The sequence below is a fragment of the Tetrao urogallus genome, assembly GCF_951394365.1.
Source record: "Tetrao urogallus genome assembly, chromosome: 8".
Taxonomy (NCBI): Eukaryota; Metazoa; Chordata; class Aves; order Galliformes; family Phasianidae; genus Tetrao; species Tetrao urogallus.
The window spans coordinates 4,178,197-4,203,348 of NC_136821.1; the positions used below are offsets into that span (position 1 = coordinate 4,178,197).

General features: G+C 39.1%; 1 protein-coding gene across 1 annotated transcript in view; it reads right to left on the reverse strand.

The window, feature by feature from the left end:
• The window catches only part of KYNU (kynureninase), a gene marked incomplete at both ends in the record, with an annotated part of 51,822 nt that extends 26,942 nt beyond the window's left edge, over positions 1-24,880 (reverse strand). Inside the window, 8 exon segments of the mRNA XM_079538916.1 lie at positions 2,427-2,573; positions 3,900-3,974; positions 5,381-5,452; positions 6,931-6,992; positions 12,598-12,680; positions 18,513-18,633; positions 23,355-23,544; positions 24,800-24,880. Of these exon segments, the coding sequence (XP_079395042.1) occupies positions 2,427-2,573; positions 3,900-3,974; positions 5,381-5,452; positions 6,931-6,992; positions 12,598-12,680; positions 18,513-18,633; positions 23,355-23,544; positions 24,800-24,880 (831 nt within the window).
• Positions 24,881-25,152: the final 272 nt, after the last annotated feature.

A 25,152-nucleotide genomic window follows, 5' to 3' on the forward strand; every position in this document is an offset into this window, starting at 1 on the left:
CTGTCCAACATGATCAAGAATTGTTCTAGTTGAAACTGCATTTCAAGTTCTACTTGTTTCAAAATTGAGGACCAAAAGCACTGGATTAAATCCAATCCAGGTTAATCATCTGAACTCAAATTTCTCAAGCAGCAAAGGCTGTTTCCTTTTCATCACATCTCCTCCTCTCTGTACGGCTGGGTCAGCAGTTGTTCCTTGCTCTCCTCTGGCCCAACATCAGCTCCTAACATCATTTCTGACCTGGGAACTGAGGAGAGGAGCCAATTGTGTTTGAGGACCCAGCATTTTCCCTTCAGTAACCAGAATCTCCAAAATCAAGAAGCAGCAGCTTACAGGAAAACAACTTACCACTATTAACACAGCAAACTCTCCATGAATTGCTGATTTAATAGCTGCTCAAGTAAATATTTGCAGTATGCTGATTGTTTAAGTGTGGTGAAACTGTATGTTAAAAACTAGTTTTGTATAAACATATAAACTTCACTTAGCCCAGAGGCAGAATCCATAAGGATGTGGAGCTGAATGTATCTGACAGTGGCTGAAAAACAAGAGCTGCCTTATACTTTGCTTTTAAGGCTATCTAGGCGCTCAAGCACTTCTACAGACTTTATTAATTTTCTTTAAATACAATAACATCCCAGGTCATGAATGTACTCACTTCCCAGTCCAACACACTATCCACGAACAGGTTAATTACTTGCGTGCACAATTTATGCCTACATTCACTAAGAAGCATTCATAGGGACACAGCAGCCCACGCACCCTCCTGCTTGAATTAATATTTTGACTTGCACAGCCTTATGGAAATGTTAAGCTCTCTATAACACATCCTGGTTATCCTCTCAAGCAATATAACCATCAAGCCCATTTTTGCTCTGTATGAACAAACTATCACTGACTATTTTTCCCCTGGAACATGACTCAGCATGTCACTGAATTAGTTCATAGCTTTCACTGAAGCCACAGAGCTTCTGCTCCTTGAAATGCATGCTCATAGTCCAGTGGGCATCTATAAGAGAGAACGTAAAGAGATTTTTCCAAATTGTTCATGTTTACAGTGAAGAGAGATATCAGATTTTTCAGACCCTTCACAGAGTGGATTTGGAGGCACGGTTTGTATGTGGGTGTTAGTAGCTGAGCAAAAAGTTCTGCTGCGACAGAGAGCATGAGTGAGCAATGCACTGGCTGGCATCACCCCATCAATCACCTGTCTGCCCTTCAGATGTTGCAGTCCATCCTTCTAACTGCTTACCTTCAGAAAAACACTGAAAGAGGAAGGCACCACAAAGGTGTTGTTTTTAGAGCTACTTGGAGCTGATGCACAGACCCGCTTGCCCCCGCAGCTGATTGCCTTCATTTCCTTCTTCCTTGGCTCTCTACATCTGTGTCGCAGGTTGGTGCTGTTTTATATTATGTTCAGGACCAATTCTGTCATCAAGTGCTGTTCAGTCAGAACCCCCCTCTTTTTAATAATCCACAGTCCCTGTACCTGCTCTTCTCATACCTGCTCTGCTCTTTACCGTCATTTTTCAGAGCCCAGCTGCTTACTCCCTTGACCTCCAGAGAAACGCCCACAGCCAAAACTACAGCTACGGAAGACACACTCTGACACGAGTCAGGAACATCTCCAGAGTTAAAACATCTAATTGTAAATAATTTACTGCTTTGCAAAAGCACAGTGATACTAAATAAATTCACCTGTGAGTGGTTTAATCCTCAATTAGATAAAAGGTACATCTACTAAAAGAGTGCCCCTATGCAAAGCCTGGAAACTTCCTGGAGAGTAGAAGACTTAATTAAAAACTGTTTTCTCTTGGATTCCTGAGGCAATTGAGATGGCTAAAGAAGTTTTGCAGCTATGCCCATGGAATACACTATCTGCAAGTTCCTAAGGCTGAGCCATCACTAAGACATAGTCATCTTGTGTTGCTGATGCGTTCATCTCTGGAAAAGTGAGCAGTGGGGTTGGAGCAGTGCTGGCTGTGTGGGAGCTCACCTGCCTTAGGGGTGAACACTACCGAAGTGAGGCCACAGGGAAAGAGGGAAAACTATGGAAGTCTGCCAAACGAGGAGAAATCTAGCACAAATTAATCTTTAAAGAGAGATAGAAGCTATGATTTCCTCCTCCCCCTCTACTGCACTGAACCTCTTAGAATTCTATCCTTAAGGGAAAGCCAGGTAGAAGTCAAGTCATGCATAATCTCCATAATCTCCTCACATAGTTTAAGACCCACCTATAAAATCGGCTCTTTCAGCCCTCTTTCTTCCCACAGCACTCAGTCCCCAAATGATCTGTGCACCGCATGCTTTTACCTTTTATCAGAGTCCCACAGCTTTCCACATACACTCCAGTTTGTTCCACAAAAAGAGGAAATCAAAAATATTTCACTATATATACATTTAGGCTGGTCTTGGAGCAATCCTACCTTTTTTTGGCCAGCTTTTGTTATTCTAGGGATGTCAAACAGCTGGCCTGTGTAGTACTGCACCCCACTGAACAGAACAACAGCAATAGAGTCCCCTTCCTCTTCAATCACAGCAAGAATATCTTCAATCCTCAAGGTCTCCTCCCCCTAAAACAAAGTTAAAACACACATTTTACATCAACTTTGGCAGTAATGAAACTGTCATTTCTGATTTCGTAATCTATATTTTACCACAAGCCATGCTGCTTGCATAAGGAGATCAAAAGCAAATCCTTAGCACAGTAATGATATACAAAGGTAGAGCCATGAAGTAGCCTATGAGTAGAGTTACTTCAAAAAAGAAAATTAGCAAACTTATCTCGAAAGTGCCAGTTTTTAAATGTCTATTCACTTCATATTTTAGCATGCTTCGTACTCTAATATTTCAGACAGCTTTAATTTACAAGCCAGCATATATGGTTATTTTTAAATATCTGAAATTTGTGACATTCACAAGGCTTAAAGCTGTCTAACAGTTTCGTCCTATACTTTTTTGATAAACTTCATATCCCAGAGGAAACCACTGTAAGTTTGCTATATTTCTGTTTCAAAAACAATAAGTCTTGCATCATCAAAGCGCAACAATCCCCAAACATGGGGTCATTACATGTAAAATAACTTTAACAAAAAGTCTCGCATTCTCAATTCTTTACAGGAAAGCAACTACCCTGTCCTCCTTCTGTTTTCCTAGCAAGGGATTGTGTAAAACATACCAGCACCTAGGGATCAATTAGGCAGTGAAAAGCTAGAATTAAATTAGACTTGTTACTGAAAAGAGCTGGGACAAGACTGTTGAATTGCAAGTATTGCAAACTGCTGTTATCTCAACCATTCTTGCACATCTATCAGCATTCAGTAGTGGGCTCTTTACTTACAAGATGATTCAGATTTCAGAAGCAAAAGGTCACCACCAGTTTATAGTTAGGTGGCAGAGTTCTTAATACTGCAACACTGAAGCAAGGCAATCTTTCAAATTACTCTGTGCTGCATATTATTCAAAGCAGACCTTTTCCTTAGCCTGTGCAGATAAAGGCACAGTGCTGCTCATGTTATGGCAATCTTTTACCTTAGGACACTAAAAGGACATTAGTGTTTCTCAATGAACTGTTCCATTTTGCAGTTCTCTCAGGATGCTGTTAGCTTTCTGCAAATAGGAAAAAATGGGGTTGGGGTAGGGGGGGGGAGCCACATTTTTAAGGCAAATGCACCAGTTGAATCAGACAATTGTAATTCTGATCATAAAACTGAAATTCTACCTAAATATACATTAAACTTGTGTAAATTTGTCCAAATACTGTAAAAGCATTATAGGGAACATGGGACTATAACTTCTGCAGGCAGCTGCTAGAATATTTGAAAACATATGCCTTCTCTCATATGAGATCCACTTCTGCCTTAGGACTAGGAAGGAGAGCTGACGTGCATCTCACCAACCTCCCGTGGCTGCAGCATGAGCATGCTTTTCTCCACATCGAGTCCATGAAATCGAAGCTGGGACTCAACAGCATACTGCAAGAGATTTTCATGCAGAGCACATTAGCCTAAGTACATGATAAAGCAACTAAAGGAAAAAAAAAAGCCAAGCACAGCAGAACTTCAGAAAAGCAATTCAGATGCTTGCCTTTCACTAAAATTAATGCTTGAAGCCTAATCTGACTTTTCTGAAAACATTCTAGATTTCCTTCGGTTTGAAAAGATCAGAATTTAATTCACATCAGGCAGCAAGGACAAAGTCAAAGCCTAAATTCTGTAGGATAGGCTCATGGAGCAGAATGAGCTTGGAAACAAGGCAAAAGATGCATTTTGCCACATGTCAGCAAACAAAACCTTCACAGATAATGGTCCAGTGAAATCACAGCAGCACAATCTATAGCTCATTCTGCTAAACCTGGGCCATGGGTATGCACGTTGCTTGGCACATGCCAACTCCCAAGCTGTCACATGTGCACTGCTTTCCATGCAAACAGGTCTGACTGGCACATGTTCTTACCCATGTTACTTACCCTCATGTGCTGCACAGCCAGGAGGAAATGAGAGTTCTAAATTCTTACACACTGATTTTTTAAATCAGTAAATAATGGTTCTGGAGATAGCATAAAAATTATCAAGTAATACCATAAAATAGATTAAAACTACATGACAAGAACCAAAGTGACAGGAGTTGCACTGAGTATTACTGAAGCACCATAGAAATTTAAAAAGATGGAGTCCCAGCGTACAAGTGCACCTGGAAGAAATGCAAGATTAGCATGAAATTGCCTTTGTTTGAAATAAAGGCAATTTGAAGTTTATACAGTTGTGCTGCCTTCTTCAACACAAATAAACTTGGAAGTAGTTTGAGTCGTGTCTATCACACCTTAGAAATCAAATTTGTTACCAATTTCCATGAGTTTACGGAGCTGATGATAAAGTAGCAGTGGGTCACAAATGCAAAGATTAATTTTCTGTAAGCTATGATGCATGGACAATTGCGTCTCATTTTATAGCAGACAAATTATGTTTGAACTAGTAATCCAAAGTGCTAAGAACAAACATTTCCATCTCTGTCTGGGGATACATAAGTGTTAATGCTGTGAATTTGTATTGATTTGGTTTCATAAAGTAAAACAGCAACAAGAATTAATAAAACATTTACAGCTCGAGTTGATTTAGGCCAGTAGTTTGCTCGATGTCTTTAAAAAGACTAATAAATCAATGTGCCCATTCAATCTTTTCCTCTTGTAACATTTTTTATTTGAACAAAAGGAATAAAGTTACGATCTGTAAAATATGCTTAGCTCAAAAGCTTCTGACAGATTTTTTTATTGTAACGTTACTTGGACAAGATGAGCTAATAAATATTCAAATCAGGCTACTGATATTCTTTGGAAAAATATGATTAATAATACAAATATGGTAAAATATTAATTTCTTACATGGTCAGAGGGAAAGGCTTTGGCTTCTAGAAGAATTTTATAGCGTGTTGGAGTAGGCTTAAAGAAAGATAGCTGTTAGGAACAAAAAAAAAAAAAGATATGTTGAAATGTACCTCAGCAGAGATGCTCCCAGCATGTAACTTAATAAAGACTGTTTTACTTTCATGCAGACTACAGAGAATCCCTCAGAAATCACAAATATTTCTCTGTCCGTATAACATTTATCAAAGTAGGAGAACATTATAATACTGTATTTCATAGATTCATAATGAAGGTCACGAAAAATCCAATAGTGAAAACTTGCTCTTACAAGAATCAACAGCAAAGATTTGGCTGCAGACAGAGAAAAGTCTGGATTTCGCCCAGCCCCATCTCCCTTCTGAAGAATAGCAAACAGCACAAAAGAGCTGCATTTCCATCTCAGCTCTAAAACATTAGCTATCAAACCATTGCTTCTGAAACAAGCTGAATGAAAGGACCAAGCTTTCTGTAAAGACCTCATTCTCACCCATCTCAGCATCTTCAGGGGAATTGCCTTTCCTACTCATCATCACCAAGAGGAGGAGTAGGAGCAGACTTAGGAACCCTCTTGTTCATGATAGAGGTGTAGAGACAGTTCCACAGGGCTCAATCTGGGCTGTTTACTCGATTTCTAGCTGCACTGCACCTAATTCTCACCAAAGCAATTAGGTCAATTAGCTAATACATAGCCCCACCCTGCCCTGCTTCAGGTGCCTTAATTTGAGAAATTCAGAGATAAGTTACAGACAAGATCTAAATGCTAATACGTTTATTCTACATGTTGACCACACAAAACCTCATGTGATCATTCATTTGATGCAAACTTTGGAATCACTGAAGAACCATGGATATAACTGTTGAGGGAGCTACTTAAAAGGAAATCACGTTTAGGGCCCCGGTGTCATAAAACCAACAAACAGATGCTTTGCATTTTGTAGTTATATAAAATTCAGGAGTTTAATGATTTGAAATTTAATAGACATTACTGCTCCATCTTTACTCTTTGGTCTTGTCTTTCTTTAGCTCTCAAATTTGGCATGGAATCCAGAGTTGAGCAGCTATTTAGGATGTTTAATTACCATCAATTAATATTCTGATATCCTCTCTGAGGACAGCACATGTGAGAAAAGCTCAAACTTTATGAAGTCATACAATTATTAAGGTTGGAAAGAACCTCCATCTACCACCAATACTGTCCAGTAAATCATGTTCTGGAATACTACATTTATCCTTCCCTTAAACACCTTCAGAGATGGTGACACTACCACTTCCCTGGGCAACCTGTTCCTTGAAATCATCTTTCTGTCCAGCTTTTCTGTTGAAGTGGAGCCAGGTCTTGTTCAGAAATGATGTTGCTCAAGATACTATTTCAAGGGCTTAAGGAAAGTTAAGCATTTGCCTGGTGTTGCCTTAATGAGATCCCCACAAAACAGTTTACTTACATTAAGAAAAGCATATTTGTCACAGCCATTCATAAATAAAGGAAAAAATATTTGTCGACATATCAGATAAAACTCATGAAGACATACCATCAGGAGATGCAAGTTAACAGTTAGTCCGTTCATTAAGGCTACTTCATGTCTTTGGGCACCTGAAATAAAAAAAAATGTATATACTGTTTTGGATTTGATTCATAATTTCTGAGAAACCTTGTGAATTGATGAGAAAATAAAATAAGAAAAATGTTTTCAGTCAGTGTTTCTCTAAAGACAGGAAAGTAAACAAATGTTTGAGATGTCATCACAGAGAAGGAAAAAGATTTCTTGTCTGACTCACTACACCACACTAGCAGGAAAATATTTCTTTTTCAGGTCAGCCACAGAAAAACAAAAAGCAATGAAGTATTTCAATTTCTTGGCAAACCACTAGCAGATTTATTGCCATTAATACCTCAGACAAAAATCAGGTCATAAGCCTATACGTAAAGTAAGATTTCAGACTTATTTTTGTCATTAGTTTATCTGTAAAACAAGTAAGAAAACATATTGAGACAATAATCTGTCGTAGGTGGTAGCTGTGATGTCAACATAAACCTCATCTCTAATTAAAAAAACAAGCCAAAATGGCCTAATGAATATAACAGGCCATTATTAATGTGGCAACTTAACAGGAAGCAGCCATAGCTACATAGCTCTAGGGAGGGGAATAACAGATGCCTTTTGGCCACAGTTAATCACAGACAGAGCTAATGGAGTAACAACTAATTGTTATTACAGAGTATTAAGCAACAAATTCTCAAACCTTTATCAACCACTGGTGAAAGGTTTCAGGCAGGATGAGGGACTCTAAGGCAAAGTACTGTGTTGAGATATGGAGAAAATCAATTCCTATTTCTTTCTGTTTTGCCTGATGTCTGTTGTTGAAAAGTAGTAATTCACCCTTGACAAATCAGTGCTTTCAGAGTTTTCTTCAGCTGGAAGGAAGATAGGCTTGTGCACATTGCTGTAGTCATCACCCATCAATGGAGTTTACTGAAGGTGGAAAGAGACTGAAGAGAGGGAGAGATGAAGGCAAACTCAAGCAGGCAGGGAGGGTAGCAGCCACTCTGATGGAGAAAGAGGAAAGGAAAACATGTTGGGGCAAAAAGAAGAAGGGGAGCCGCAAGAAAAGGAGAAGCAAATCCTGTCTTTCTCGTGTCCTGGCCCCTAATCAACAAAGGAGAGACAGTCCCACTGCATCACAAGTGGTGTGGCTTCCCTGAGCTACAACTATACCAACCTTGGAAAGAGACACAGTCATGGGCTCAATAAATGGAAACTTGGGCTTGGGTAAATGGGCTAAGCTCAATAAATGGAAACTTAATCAAAGATCATGGAAATCTGTGAAAAAGAAGAGTTTATTCCTAAATCCTTGCTGTGCAGGTCTAAGCTTCTGCCATCGCAGGAAAAGCCAAGAACCACCTTGATTGAGAGATTCAATGGCCTTCTTTGTGTTGCTGAAATCTGTAATTATTGAACAACAATACCTGCTGATAGCTGTCAGTGAGTCCTAAGGACCTGTTCAGAGGATGATCCAGGAGGGATAAAAGTTGTTCTAATTTCCCTCCTCCAAACATGAGGAACTTGGAGTTTGTGAGAAGAAATACAAGTGAACCTAGCTCTTGAGCAAGAAAAACAAGATTTTTCATCACTTAAACTGCTCTCCTCTGATATTTTTTCCCTCTGATAGCACTGCATCCACAAGCTCCATGCTGCTGGAAGAGGTCACCTTGTACCCGTTCTACTGCAGATACAAAGACAGCTAGTCAGTGATTGCAGCTCAAAACAGTGTTATCTGCAGCCTTAATGTTTCTATGGAACTCTTGAGGCTAGGAAAAAAATAAAATCAAAAATGGTGCTTTCCTGTCTATCTCTGCTCTTTCCAAGAAATCTGTGGTTTTCACAGCAAATCCTGCATGAGCAATCCTTTGCTCACTGCACCACTCCCATATCAAACTAATGGTTAATCCGTAGATCACTTTTAGCTGCATGCTAGCATCCCAAATTAAAAATGACACTACATTTGTCTTCCGTAAATTATATATTTATTAAAAGCTTTCCATTATTGAATTTCATGCCCACAAAACAAACCTCATCCGTGTCATTGGAAAACTGTTACCCCTTATAACCTGCTCTGTTTTCAGAAAACAACCTTTCTGTGATCCAATTAACCTATTACAATATTCAAAGACCCAGCACACAGGAGACAAAATTATGTTTGCTTGCTTTCTTTCCTAACTTTATACCATATCTCCAAGACAGGCTAAAACCTGTATGTTCTGCTTGATAAATCTCCTCTTTAATAAAAGGAAGCAGCACTTGCAAAAGACAACTTCAGAGACAATTATGATTGTGTTAGGCAGGCACTGCCATCTTTCTCCCCTCTGTCTGCAGCAGGAGATTGATCCACAGCAGAATAAGTAAAAAGCATTCTGTGAAGTGATTGAAAACAAAGACTAAAGGCTCCCATTTTATAAGTGGTTTGCTTATTTCAAATACTCCTTATCACTCAAAGTCACTACAAATCTGCTCGGTGTTCAGTCTTCCCTCAACAGAGACCTGTCTGAGCACATCGTGGAGCAGCAGCCACACAGTTAATCTTGTTCCATCGGAAGGTGATCCTGCCAAGGTTGTAATGTTTTAATAAAGTCTGGTAGGAGCAGCTGAGATTACCGGCATCGCGTTATGCCGCTTGGTGTGAGGGTGGAAAAAAGCTCTGGCCTCCACTGACCTTGACTCTGCATTTCACAACATATTTACTACTGTAACTTTCATTGAACAAGAAAATGGGGCTGCACTTAATAAGCAAGATGTTACAGCACTATAAACCATTAGATGGGCAGAGATATTTTACAGTCTTTAGCCCATTCCTGAATAAATATTTTTCACTCACTACCACTTAGAGTGAGAACCGACAGTTCCTCTTTCCCATAACATATTAAATATGGAATAAAAACAGCATAAAATTATGTTTATATTCTTACATCAAAATCACTATAAAGAGAAATCCAAATTCACTCAAATCATATACTGCATCTTGCTGGAAGACAGTACATAATAATAAATAACAGCATAACATATTTCCTGCATTTATTCTCTTTATCTTTTTACTGATATAGACAGGTTAATGCCATTTTTACAATGCATCTATTATTTGGAAAATATTAATTTGTTTACCTCCTAAGGATTGCTTCCATAGGTTCTGAAAAATGCTGTAAGGATATTATATAAATAAAAACCTGCTGATGTGCAGATCAGATTTCAGCCTAAAACTTATTCCATTTTTTAATTAAACACATCTGAGAAAGTTCTGGAGGACAAAATCCAGAATGATAATCTTGACTATACTGCTGAGGAAAACAATAGGACGACAAAAAGCTTCCCACTGAAGTGTTTTAAAACCATAATAGGTCAACAGTAGGATGGCCTCAGTCATCATAATTTTCATAGAATATATATAGAGAGAGAGAGAGAGAGAGAGAGAGAGAGAGAGAGAGAGAGAGACAGAGACAGAGACAGAGACAGAGACAGAGAGAGAGAGAGAGAGAAAGACTCTAAAATGAAACAAGCTGTTGTAATAAGTTCCAAGTAGTTTGGTCCATTTGGTATGAAAAGCATCTGTGTCACCCAGAGTTTGGAAAAGAAAAGAAAAATAGGGAGGCTGATAGGAAATTAGAGAAAATTTAAGTAAAACTCATTTCCCCATTCTTGCACACAAAATATTTTTTTAAATAAACAAATAAAAAGCACTGAGCTGGCAGCCTCAACATAACAGATGGGAGAAGGGAAGAAGACCCCCAGCTGACTCCTAGCTTTCTGCAGTGACATTAAACTAAAACTGTGCCAAATTGAAGCTGGCACCTGTGGGGGGTCAATGCCCAGCTCACTCCTGCACCCCACCAGGTGATCAGAAACCCCATTTTGGGAACACATCCACGGCACACATTCATGATATCATGATATCATTCAGATCTGATGAATAATGAGGCATTCATAGTGCCCTCCAGTTACTGAAGTTCAAGGTTTACAACTGAAAAGCCCTTCTTATGCATCAAAGTAGTTATGTGACTGATCACATTTCTCACCTGCCCACAGCTCCCCAGTACAACACCAAAAGAACGAAAGCATCAACTTGCCAGGGAAGAGTGGTCAAACTAGAGAAATCCCTAAGTCATCTACGTCCAGCATTTCAACATACTTCCCCTTTATAATCTAACGTTTTTGTATTCTGTGATAGTTACCAGATACATGTACACTGAGCTTGCCCTTGAACATTGTGAAAGCAAAAAAAATAAAACCAATTTCTTCACTTCCTTGGGAATACTAGGTACTACAGCAACAAGTGCCAAAAACAACATACAGGAAGACAGAAGAACAGATCTGCATTTTGGTTTTCATTTCATTCTGCAAATGGGATCGGTCCACACAGCACAATGATGCTCAACATAGCCTCACCAATATTTATATAATCTTGTCACTTACATAACAGATAGGCCAAGTATAGAAATGTTTCCCAGTACTTGTTCTTCTCCAATAATAGTTTCCAAAATTCTACTGATTTTGAAACTTCACAGAGAAGTCAAAGTTGGCACATGTTCTCTTTATTTGCTTTAGGAATAAAATAAATTTATAAGTGCGCTTGTCATTAAACATTCTTTAATGTCTCCCTTTCCTGCTGTTCAGAATCCATTAGCTTTGCCTGAAGGAGAAAAACGCACCTTTCTCATTGAGCTCTTGTCTAGACTTGGAGAAGAAATTACACAAGACAATATCTAGCATACGAATGGTCAACAATAGTAATATTTTATCCTTACAGAAGGCATAAATGAACACATGATAATTTGGTTAAAGTGATCAATATTGACAATTAAGCTCAACAAATAAATTGAAATACTGGACAAATCTTAATAGAATCTCCTAACCTAACCTTGACAGCAGCTGTAAGGACTGGGGAGAAAATGGGTCTGAGACAGACTGTGTCAGTAACATCTCTCCTCCCCCTTCTGATAGCAACAAATCTTAGCAAAATCCCAGCGAAAGGTTATTTCAGCAACAGCACACAGGCCAGAATAAGAAGCAAGAGAGGAAATTTGCATTCAGACTCAGACGACTGCTTTTGTGGATGGCAAACTCACCAGGAGAAGTCTCCAGGGCTACTTTTCAATCTCCAGAATAACCAGCTGCATTTACTGCCCACGTCCTGCAGCACTTGGACTCCTCAAGGAGTACAGTAGGGTAATGGGAACTTGCAAATAGCAGGTCCTGCCCCAATTACTTGCTTCATTGACATAAGCAGTTCTCAAATATGAGGCTGGATTTAGTGATGAGGAAAAGAGGAAAAGCAGAAAATGTCTAGGTAGAAATCATTTCTCAAAAGGGAAAGTTCACTAGTTCACTTCTAGGGGGCGGGATCAGAGTCTGTAATGCCAAGTGCCCTTTAAAAGGACTTCACACGTTAGACCAATTGGCTTAAGAGGCTCCAAGAAACCCTTTGCTGCAATTAGATCCGTGATATGCATATGCTCGTATATTATTGCCTACATTCATTTCTTAAATCACTTGCAGCCTTAAAACAAAGTGTTACTCCATGTACTAGGCAATCAGAAAAAACTACTTCAACATGAAAGAATACAAGGAATTAAGGGCTTAAGGGCTTTCCATCTTAAAAGAAATTTGTTTCCATTTCTAGAGAAAGTTTTCTCTGCAGTTCACACCTACCAACCAACTCAGCCATCAGGTCCACAAGGCATTCATCCGCCAGTGCCCATGGGCGCTGCCCATTGAAGTGGCCATGAACCCCTCTGCAAGGAAAGAGAGAGAAGACATGAAAACACACTGCTCCATTTGGGTCAGTCCTAAGAAAAATACCTGGTTAGGAAAGTTAGGATCATCTTGTCCAACCATCAACCTATTGCCACCATGTTCACTAGTGCTCCTGTCCCTCAGTGCCATAACTAGCCCTTCTCTTGAACAGTTCCAGGGATGGTGACTCCACCACTTCCATGGTCAGTCTATTCAACTCTTCTTGTCAATCAATTTCTGTCACACAAGTCTCCTCTCTGAGCTCACCCATCTGCATAAAGCTGCCCAAACAGCTATGTGTAAATTGCTTCTTTTCTCCCTGACATTATTCTAGATGTGCAATTAGATGTTTTTGCTTTAACAGAACCTATTTTGAAACTTTATTTTGCAAACTGTTCCTGCCTACAGTGGATAACGCCAGCACTATAGATCTGAATGCATCACTACTCCAAAGAGACTTCACTTCTGGATTATTATTTTTTTTTTTTTTTTTGCTTTGAATGTGACAGAATTAAATTTTTAAAGACGTCGCCATGCATATAAAAATAAAAAATTGTAAAATTTCTTAAACATACAGGGGGTGGTGTTCAGATTTAAATGCAAATGATAGCAGATTGAGAAAAGCAATAATGGTGCTAATCCAGGGGAACATTGCTCTGGGCTTCCATCTCATTCCATCTCACACTGGATGATTTTCACATTTGCAGAGCACCACAGGGTACCTGTGGAGTCAGAAATGCCAAGCTGCATGGGAACCAAGTATAAAGCAGCTTCAAAAAGGGACTGAGACAGGAGGAAACAGAGTAGGAAAAATAAGCCTGAGAAGTTGTGATGAGAAAAAGGAAAAACAGCACATAAGAAACCTTTTAAAGAGGAATGAACCTACAATATTCACTTAAAATCAAGAGAAGACTTCTGGCAGATTAAGGTGTGACAAAGGAGTGTGTATGAGAGAATCCGAGCCAGCCCCCCATCCTTCACACTATTTAGAAGATTGTTTTTACCCGTCCACCTCCAACTTTCCTGCCTCAAGCAGAATTTTGTTCCACCACCCACGCAAATAACCTGGATGTTTTTACAGTCAGATTTTCTGATTACCTCGTCTCTAAATCACACCTCTTAGAGATATTTCAAGAAGAACCACAACCCCAAGCAAAGAAAATACAAACTGCCGCCAAGTATACAATTTCTTTCCAACATTTTTTGCCTATTCTTTGTGAAATACCAATTGTTTTTGGACTAGCTGCTGCTTAACACAGGTAATACTGAATATCTCTTACAGACAAAATACAGTCTCCCTACATTCAACCAGTCTAACTCCACAGAGATTAAGAGGAGGACCTCGCTCCTTAATTTGGATAAGGTCACAGTTCACCAGCTGACTGCTTTTCACAGTTTTGGAATTACTCTCTGATGAGATCTTGAGATGAGAAGCGGGCAGTGTGAAATAGGGCTCATTTACAAGAATATTTCATAGATGAAAAATAAGGGCAGTAGCTGGGTAAGTGGAGAAACACAGTTCCTAACTTCTCCAATCAGGACATAATGCAGCTGCTTTCCCTAAAGACAGTGGTATGTGTTTCACAAACAGCAAGACGCTTATAGCCAATTTTCCTTCCTATCCTTAAGCGTAATACAGTGACCAAGAAAATTTAGCATAACACAGATTGTTTTTTTTTTTTTTAAAGAAAGAAAAACACAAACAGATTTTCAGTGGCTCCCAGCCTGAAGGAATCTGCATTTCTGAAAGAGGATACTGAACATAATAAGATAGGAAAAAGAAGCCCTAACTACCTATGGGATTCTCTTTCATTAGCTTTCTCTGATTTTATAGCCATTAGTGTCCTTCTAATGGGAATTTACTGACAAAAGCTCTCTCTACCAACATACAAGACTAACAAAAAACTCAGAATAAGTTTCCAAGTTATCACGAAGACAGATATGAGATTTCAGCTGTGAGATTATTTTATTTCGAAAAGAAAGCACACAAAAAAAAAATTGAGTACAGTGAAAGAGGGGAGAGCCAGCATTAATTATTATTCATATTATTATGGCACATCTTATAGCTTGCCTTCCTCTTGATGGGCAATATAAATGCCAAGAGACAAAAATTATTGCAGCTAAAATGGTAGTTAAAGGCATATTCTTGGACTTCTTTTTTTTATTATTTTAATCACATGAAACTCTGTAGCCTTTGCTGATGGCACAATACATCCTATTCCACTTAGGTTGTAAAATTCTATGCTCTGCCTCAGAGAATTTATCTCTCTGTATATTATGCCACCCCTCTCTGAGCTCTGGTAGGCACTGGGGGTAATAATCTTTAAGGACAAGTGCGGTGCTTCTGGCATTCCCCTCAGACACATGCAACCTAACTTATTTTGCTTCCACTGTACTCTTGATAGCAAGAGAGATTTAAATTGAAGTACTCAAATTAATGGATACAAAACACATCTCATCAAATCGTAAGGCATCATACAGACAGATCAATTTCTTAAACTACTGAGAGAACTTCTCATTCTGCAAATTAATTTTTTGTCAGTTACCATTTTGTTTTCAATTTGGGAAGAAATCTGAACGCCACATTTTATTTGCGGACGCCTGGCTGATTTAAAAGTCACTATGAAAACTAAAAACACTTTTTCTGATACATCCCAAGGTTCCAAAGGAGGTAACAATAGGGATTTACATTAACTGCCAGCTTCAGGAATCTTCTGCACTCATCCAAATCTTGTTCAAATGGAAATTTCCTTTTTGCTTCTTTGCCAAAAATGATGCAAGCTGCTTAAGGAGCCAATACAGACTCTTAACTTTCATGTTGGCTTCAAGCAAAGAAGTAGTCAAAGGAAAGGACATATCCAAGGAAAAAATAACTGCATAGTGTAGTAGATTGAAGATAAAACTGAAAGAAAAAAGAAAAACCCACAAAAACAAAAACCAGGACAATAAAGAAGACATTTACAGTCCTAACATACAGTGTGCTAAAGCGTACAATACAGAGATGACTCTTACAGAATGGCAGAGAAGTGGCTTTGCCCAAGCTGCCCTCGTGTTCACAGGGCTGTTATGTCTTGCAGGGTGAGTTCAGCACGAAAGACACCTTTTAATGCACTAAAACCAGTCTTTTGGTACTGCAGGTGCCATATTGTAAAGCTCTCATCAGACTTGCATATTTTTTTTGTATTATACCAGAAGGTTGTTACCAGATTGCTTAAATGCTTCCAAGCATATATAGTTAATTAGTTTCTACCCTGAGTGCATTAATTCTCAGTTTATATTTACCATACCAGTATGTTATTTCACATGCTGTTCCTTCCCCCCCAGTGCTTATACCATGACACATTCAGCAATCCTTTTCCCTTTTACTCTTCATTTTGCCCAACTAAACAAGCTCTTCAGACTTCCATAGCACAGGCTCTCCTCTCCCTTGCCATCCCCTTGCAAAGCACAACTGACCTACGACAGGCTCCATCCTGATTTAACAACTCCACTTCAATGAGTCACCTCAAAAGGCAAAGTTTTTCTTTTACATTTGAGTATGTTTGCATGCAATTATTCTATAAAATGCATTAATTGCATAAACAGCTTTGGCAGATGAAGAGGGAAAAAAGATACTGTAAAGCATCTTCTGGCCTTCATCCAACCAGGCAAGTCACTGGAACCTTGGACTTTTAGATTTCAAACAGCGGACAAGTGGAATCTTGGTGATTCTAGGCTAAGCATGGAGGAGACAACCCTTCACCCCTTTGCCCCCATTCAGGAAACCTCAGATTCAGTAGAAATCAAAACAAGAAAACAAAAAGGATAAAGTCTCCAATGCTCTTATTTTAATCTACACTAAGAACATCAGTGGCTTAAATCTCTATATCTATCTATCTCTGAAGTCTCTATATATTAATACAAAAGAGAGAAAGGAGGAACATGGAAAAAAAGAAAATCCCAAACCAGGAGTTATGTTGGAATCAGAAAAGTCAGCGAGGAAAGAAAGCAATAATCCCCCGTTTGAACTGTGCGTGGGGGGGAATGCAGTGCTAGTGTGAGAGGGAGCACAAGAAAGAAAACACATGAAAGCCTTTTCCTTTCCAGGTCTTGTGCTAATGAGTTGTGCCCATCACCACTCAGAGACATGAGCTTCCCATCCCCAATGGCAGCTCCCAGGTAATTGTCCCTTTTGCTCTTGAGACCGGCTAGAAGCAGTGAAAACATTTTAAATAGACAGTGCAGCAGCTATTTAAGATGAGTCCTATGACACAGCAACCAAATTGGTTTATCACGTTTTCTAAGAGACACAGAATCTGTGTCACTACTGACTTGAAGGATGTTTCTAATTCATACACCATTTCTTAAAGTCTTGCTACTTATTTTTATGCCAGCCACAGCCACTAAATTCAACATGCCAACACAGAGGGCATTGAGCAAGCTTCAGCTGCTGTCTTATACCGGATTTTGCTAAGCTGACCTTGGTGACCAGAAGAACTATTTCTGTTCCAGCTCCATATCCCTTCACAGCTCCCATCACTTGATCCTCCCTCCCTGCCACCATCATTTCCTTTGCACAAATTCCTTAGTTCAAATTTTGCTTGACCTCACCTTGACTGTCTCAGTTGCCTTAAATACATCTGCAGCCAGCACCATTTTGGAATTTTTTTTTGTAAATTTATTTTCTTTAAATCTTTGATGTATTCTGGGTAATCTGTTTGCCAAAAATACAACTCAGATCCAAATAGCCTTTTTGGGTTTGCTGCCTCTCTTCTGTTAGCTAGAAATCACATCCAGCCATATTTCCCTCTTGGATACAGCTACTTAAGGGGCTTTTGATCTTCTGGAGAAACATGCTGCCTACACTTTTCTTCCAAAATTTTATAATCGTTGAGGGGGAAGAAAAAAATATATGCTTCACTGTAGCAAAGACAAACATAGGGATGGAAGCGAACCAATAAAAAGGTGCACTAAGGGAGCTGAAATACATTTGCACTCGCAGTGCATCAGTAACAGATAAGAGTGCTATCTGCTTTTTAGCTTTCGAAAAAACTCAGCTGTTTCTCTGATAAAGTACGATAATCATACAGAAATGGACAAGGTTGCAATTTTTTCAAATGGCTGTAGAAACTGCAGTGTTGCACTGAATGAATAACCAGCAGGAAAGAGGGCTTCCCAAAGTTCAATCCCATTCCCATTCATTCTCAACCTTCTTTTCACTTCTAAGAAAAGAAGTAATAAATATGAAACAGTAAACCATTTTTATTAGTTCACAGCATCCATCTATTAACAAGGCAAACAGCAGCCACAAACTTTTCACATTTACATCATGCAGTCTCCATCTGCAACATCAACTTGGGTCAAGAAGAGCTGATATCTCCCCAGTAGCACCATTTGTACTCTGTGCCATTTCAAGGGGAACTGACCCAACTGCAGCTCCCTTCAAGTGAATCACAAGCAGTTAAAATACGAATCAGAAACATCACAAGTCCTAAAACTGAATCATGTTCCTTAGCAAACTGCAGTAACCAAGTGAGTTCATGCACCTTGTGTATAAACTTATGCAGCAATTGGATGGGGATGCTTAAACTGCACAGCCCTTCAGAGGGGTCAAAGCAGAGCCATCATGAGCAGCACAGGTCATCATAACTGAAAATTTCTCGCTGCCTCCTTTGCCACTCACACCTTTAAAGGAGATTTAAACCATTCTGGGGAAACACTGAACATTTTATTCCTGTGCTGGAGAGGGTTTAGCACACTATTCTTCTACTCAAGCATTTCTAAAGCAAATCCTAAAATAAAGCAGAGTGCTCATCTGAAGCACAGGGTGGTGTTTCACATGGTCTACTTACGTTCGAGCCCACTTGTCCAGTTCTTCATCCAGGTAAGTTTTAACTTTTTTTGGCTGGAGTCCAAGAGAATTCCCAACAAAGTATATGCAGCTCTCCTCTCCGTTTACCAGGGTCAGGTCAGCTGCAGTGGGAAACCACAAATAACACAAGGAAGGAATATATCCATGTGTCACCACCCAGAGCTGCTTCCAACACAGCTCCCCAAATGCAAACAGGATTGCAATATCCCAGCCTTCCTCCTGCCATACAAACGTCCTCATCATAAAAGTGTCCTCTTCTAAGGTGGAGGACAGCAGAGCAACATGCAAGTGGTTATTCCCTCACGCTCCTGCAATCTGGGGCCAAGTGCATGCACATGTACTTTGGAACCAGGGTGAGTTCAGGCAGAATTAAATCCCCAGGTTTCTCAGCTGCATGGAAAGCAGCCACCAGCACTGATTTTGTCAGGTTCCTAATGAACAGTGAGTGAAAATTGAGCATTTCCCTGGCCAGACCATCCACTTATTCTATCATCAATATATCACTATTTTGAGCTGTGAAACTACTTCAATTGTACGCTTAGTAGAAGTTAAGACTAGGTAAATTTGTGTCTTTCATTAAGATCTCTCCGCATGATTAAATTGCTATCTAGAGAAATATTCATTTTTGGAATAGTGTAAGGCAGTCACAAAAGTTCTTGTCAGCATATATTGTGGGCTGCACTTCACGTCATCCTCTGCTAAGGAGGAGGAAATGTATGTTAACAAATTCTTTCAATGATTAGGAGAAAGCAAGGCCTGGAAATTTATAAATAATGGCTCTAGTGATGTTCTGAACAATCTAATTACCCCATGTCATCATCTATCAATCCAAACATTGTCTTTTTCTATTGTTTCTCACACTAGATATCCTTGGAGGCACAGATGATCTTCTTATAAGCAATCAGCATGCATCTATACAGGTACTTACAAAACTCGAAGTTAACATTACCTGTATTCTTAGTAAACGAGGCAATATGTTAAGATGCATGCTAGAATTAAATAAGTCTGCAATTCAGTCTGAAAATATTATTTTAAAGCGGTAGAAAAATAGATTAGGTGTCTGGAAGAGGTCTCTTACTACATTTCACACTAACAATTACCAACTTCATTGAACTTCACCAGAAACACATATTTCAGAAGTATAGGCAACATAGGTAATTTATTCCTTAAAGCTTTAGAAGCTTTTAAAAAGCATAAGTCAGAGAGCAATTTCAGCCTAATCTGTTTTACAGATACTATGTCTGTTTTTCATCCATATTTTAATAGGAATGAAAGGAGAGAGGTATAAATATTATCCATGGTCCTAAATTGGTTCTATTAACAGTTCTCTTCCTATCAAGAAGCACAGAATATGGTCTCATTGGGAACAGCAAGAAGGGTCTTTGCTCAAGAATTCAAGCTCTAAATCTCACTGTTACTCTTTCTATTTCAATCAAGCATTAAAACAGGTAAGGAATTATAAACAAGGCTGCTTTTCTTGCACCACAGTTCTCTCTAGATAAAACACCTCTTGGGTTGCTGTTGGAAAGCAGCAGCATTACTTCTTTAAGAAAATGTATCTTTCTACTTTTACATCTGTCACTTTTGATATTTATTTTCTGGCATGCGATAGCCTTTATATGAGACTATACTCTTCCTTTTCACAAAAGGCTGTTTATTTCCTCCTCCCTGGCATCATTAAAATACTCATTTTGGACAGCTGCTGCTGTCTACTCTAGGGTTTTGTTTGCTTTGTTGTTTAGTTTGTCTGGTCTTGATCAGCATTTCACTATATTCCAAAATTTCCACTGTCATTGTGATATCATTACAATCAAGTTTAAGACAAGTGTCTTTCACAAAAATAACCCTTATTTCTTACAGTACTAGACCATTTTATTCCTAGCGGAGCTGTGGTTGACATAAATCTATGAAATATTCTAATAAGAAGCAAGATCTACTTGCTTCTTATGTCTCTTGCATCTCTAGATGAGATAAAGACTGGTACAAAAAGATAGATAATTACAGAAATGTGCCCTTAGAATAGCATAAGGTACATGAACAACGATTTACCTAAAGATTTATCGGATACATTATCAATGATTCTTACATCTATTTGAACTTGTGTGGATTGGTCAGACCTACATAATTTTTCTGCGTTAGAGATGTATTTCCATACCTTTCAAACTTCAAAAACAAGTATATTTTCAGAAATATTCAACCCAAAGAATCAGAAATATTTTCATGAGCCAGAAATTGATTAAATCTGCTTACAAATTACTTGAATCCTATGCCTCGTTGAAGGATGAAAGATCACTTCTTACATATCTTCCTATTTCCCCATGCACACATCCCCAACAAGCCCTCCAAAGAGCCACATTTTTAATACTAACAGTACCTTTAACCATCTCTTCAGGGAAATACAGCTTACCACTTTCACTCCAGGACAACTTTTTATTCTCAAGAAAAGCAAATGATGCTCAGTTCCTTTATGATATGACAAAACACATGCCACAGCCTTAATCAGACTGACAATTTGGTACCTGAACACAATCCAGTCATTCCTACCTCTCTCAACATGCAAGAAAAAAACATTAAAGAGACTATGCTGTCATCTCAGAGGTAGATGATACGTGAATGTTTCCCTAAATCTTCTCCTATCATCTCTTCTTATTTGCTCACCTGTGCATTGTCCCTCAGGCTTGCCCATAAAACCTCAGATTTGCCAGGGACTTAGACTGCTAGTTGTTTCTCCCTGATCGATATAACAAATAAGCATTATAGACAACTGAGACAGTTTGTAAGCTGAAAACAAAATTAAGCTACTATACTGACTTTCTAAATATTTTCACATATGTAACTTTACAGTTGTCTCTTATGGATGTTCTCATCTGCTTCTTCTAAGGCTTCATTTTAAAACCTCATTGTTACGCTTTATGTAAATATATAAAAAGGTATTTGATGGCTAATTCCTGTAATGACATTTATCTTAAGCACGCTATCTAGGATCCGCTCCTGTGCCAAGATAAATGTCATGAGATCTCTGTGCTGCCAGTGTAAATATATATTTTTTTCCCCACACCCCTACTGTTTTTCAGCAGGGAAGCCGCTTCTAAAAGAGACAGGGAAAAAGGGGGAAGAGAGAACCTTCAATTTGTGAATACAAAAATGATGGGTTCTCTAGGCTGTTCAACTGATACTATCAATAGGCTGCTTAGCTTCATAAAAAAAAGCATTCACAATCTCAGGTACATGAATTATAGTAACTTGGGTACTGAAATTCAGATTTGGTCCAAATATTATGCTAATTGACAAACATATTATAGAGGATGTTAGAAAGGAAGCAACAAATACTGTCACAGAAGTATCTCATGAGTTGTATGTAGATTTTGGTACTTCTGTTAATTTGAAGCTGCTAAGGCATTGCACTGGAGTTCAACTGCCCCTGAGAGTGAAACCACCACACTGCATTCCCAGCATTCCAGATTGCTAGGTAAGGAGATATCGAAGGAACACACATTTAAAAAAATGTTCGGAAATTCAAGAAATTGTCAGTTTTCCATTATGGACCTTTTCCAAGAGTAATCTCATGAGTGGAACTGTAATTTCTCAGGTTCCATCAGTACTATCCTTTCCAGAAAAAATCTGCAGAAATCGTGCCTGCTTTTATTAGCAAAAATATTTTGCAAGAAAACTGTGATTTTTTTTTTTCCTTAAATTTTTAATAAAAGCTTTCTGCCACAGAGGAGGGTGTTAGAGAGGAGGACCGTGCATAACCATTCTCACCATCCAAGGTAATACCAGCTGAAAAGACTTCAAGTTTTGTTCCCCATGCATTTGACATGTGAGATGAAAATAAACCCAGCTGGGACTTGGGAAGCAGAGCAGAACCCAAGAGCACATTGCCTTTGAAGGTACATGCTCACACCAGGTTTTCCTGGTCACTTGTGGCCATACACAACAGCAGTAGCAGCTACAAAACCCACTGGCAGCAGTGCCAAGCACAGCACCAGAGCATCCAAACATGGAAATGCTTTGCACTTTCTGTCAGGAGCGCTGATAAGAAGCAAAAGCATCCCTCCTGGCTTACCCCTCCTGGCTGGCTGCTTGCACACCGGGTCCTCTCTTAACAACCTGACCAGAATTCCCTCTGTGCCCACATCCAGTCTCCCCAGAACAACCTACTCATCAGGTTAGAAAAAGGTAGACTCTTTTGCATGGCTACACTGAAACATCAGTGATCTGTTTGTAGGCAATTCATGGGGAAAGCAATCCCCAAATAAAGGCTTTGTTATGAATTATTTGCTGAGATCAATTATTTGCTTTAAGGCACAGTCTTCATCTAGCCTCAGGAAGAAAATCATCTCCACTACTAGCAATAAGGAAGAAATGTGAATATAATATACATACCGTCCCATTTATTAACTAAAATAATTGCAACTAGACAGATATCACTAAGCTGTATTATACTGAGGAAGTAACTGTGCTGAACTACAAGTTGTAAGCGACATTGCTGTTTCAAACCATTAGCTAGAAAGGCTTCTGCCTATAATTTTCAATCAGTCACTATATTGTTCAAAGCAGCTGACTGACAGCATAAGCACCATGCAAGCACTGTATCCTCGCATTTTATTCAGTAAGGGAATGAGAGCATAAAGCTTTTGGTGCTAGAATAAGTTGATGGATTGATTTAGCAACACCAGGGACACACTGTGCTCAGATATAACTGCAATTGCTCAATTATCTCATAAGTGACAATGATTTCCAGTGATTTGCAATAAACATATGCAGAAGATAAGAATTCCCCACCCTCCCCCCACTCTTCCACTGTAATTATAATTCTCACTTGGAGGCAGATCCTTGACTTTCGGGATATAGAAACATTCACGAAGATGCTTTAACTCATCTTCTTCGTCTAAGTATAAAGCAAGTTTCTTGTCTGTTGGGCTGCATCCTAGCCGCGAGGCAGCTTGCTCTATAATGGTTGCTGGTAGCGCAGTAGAAGATGGATCCATTTTCAGATCACTCAATTTCACCTTAAAATGAGAAGTGCCACAGTTTAACTTCTACAGAATGTATATTCATGAGTGGTTGATAAGCAGCCACCAAAGCTGCAGCATTCAAGGTCCCACATTTTCTTCATTTAAAGCTTTTAAGTAGCAAAATATGAATGAATAATGGCAAAATTGATCAATTCAAGAAAATACATAGCAACGTATTTCTGTTTTTAAGGCTTTTCTTTTTTCCCCCAGCTCCATAGATACGCTGCTGTTGCCTTTTTAAGCTATATCAGCAGCCTCCCAGTTCTCCCACCAGACCAACAGCAGTTACAAACACTGAAGCATCATTCACAGTTGCCAGATCTGAAAACCAGAGGCAGCATTGTTGTTATTACAGTCTGTGCTCCTAAAGATAGCAGGTGCATAGCTACACTGAAAGTTGTTTCCAGGCTACAATGCTCAGACTCTCTCAGCTTTTTTTCCTTGCCAAATAGGAGGGGCCCTTTGTGCTAATGTACAGGGCTAGACAGCAAGTATACAGATGAAAAAGACATCACAAGATGCTCCCAAAAACAAGACCTTAAAACATTTTAAGCTACATCAGATATCCTATGGTCTTACCTCCCTTGTTCCAAAGAAGGGACAAAGCCCAAGCCAAGCAGTAAGCACAAGAGTGTAAATTAGTGAGTTTTTGTTGTTGCGTTTTTTCTTTAAATCAAGTTTTAATGGTAGCCCCTGAACATCATCCAAAAGAGCTTCATGACCACATACAGGAAGGACAATTGTGGGTATCTCAATATAACCCTCTGAATAGAGCAACTCCATTAGTGCCAATTAATTCAAACCTCTTTATTCTCTAGGTAAATGGCCAGCATGATGCCAGTTATCTGGTTTAATCATTTGATTTATGATCAGAATGTTCCTCTCCAGAGTAGATACATTAAACAGTATTATTTTTTTCCCCCATCTCAGCAACACAAAGGGGGGAAAAAAGCTGATATTTAACTGATAATATTCACTTTCTTTTAGGGGCCTTTGGAGATCAGCAATTGCTGAACGTGGGTTGTTCACACTTCCTCATCATCACCAAATTTATCATCCTTACCCAGTCATCCTCATCACTTCTTAGCTACTAAAAAGGAAAGGAATACTGGAAAAGCGATAGAAAGGTATTAGAGCATCCCTTTTGTCAGTGTTTTCTATGGCTTCTGGGAGGTGAACAGCTACAGTGTGATGAGTTGCTGAGTGCAGTGCTAAAGGAGCAGCTGACATGGATGAAAACAGTACACACCAACTGATCACCCCTGGAAGACAGAGTGGGAACTGCTTCCCAGAGCCTCCACAGCTGTGCAGCAGCTCCTGGACCTTGCATTTCCCAGTTCCTCTGCTGCAGTATTGGCAACACCTGCAGCCTTCTATAGGTCAGAAGTGTACTCTGGATCCTCTTGGCATTCATCAGAGAATACTCTACAGAGACTTTTATTTCCTCCAATGGATGCAAAATACCTACAAAAGCAAGCTAGGATCACAGGCGTGCTACAGACACCACCTGTACCAGCACCTTGTTGTAATATAAAGATACTGAGGCAAAAGTTTACACTTCTCCCATTTATAAATTATAAGAAGGCATGGGCTTAACCAGCA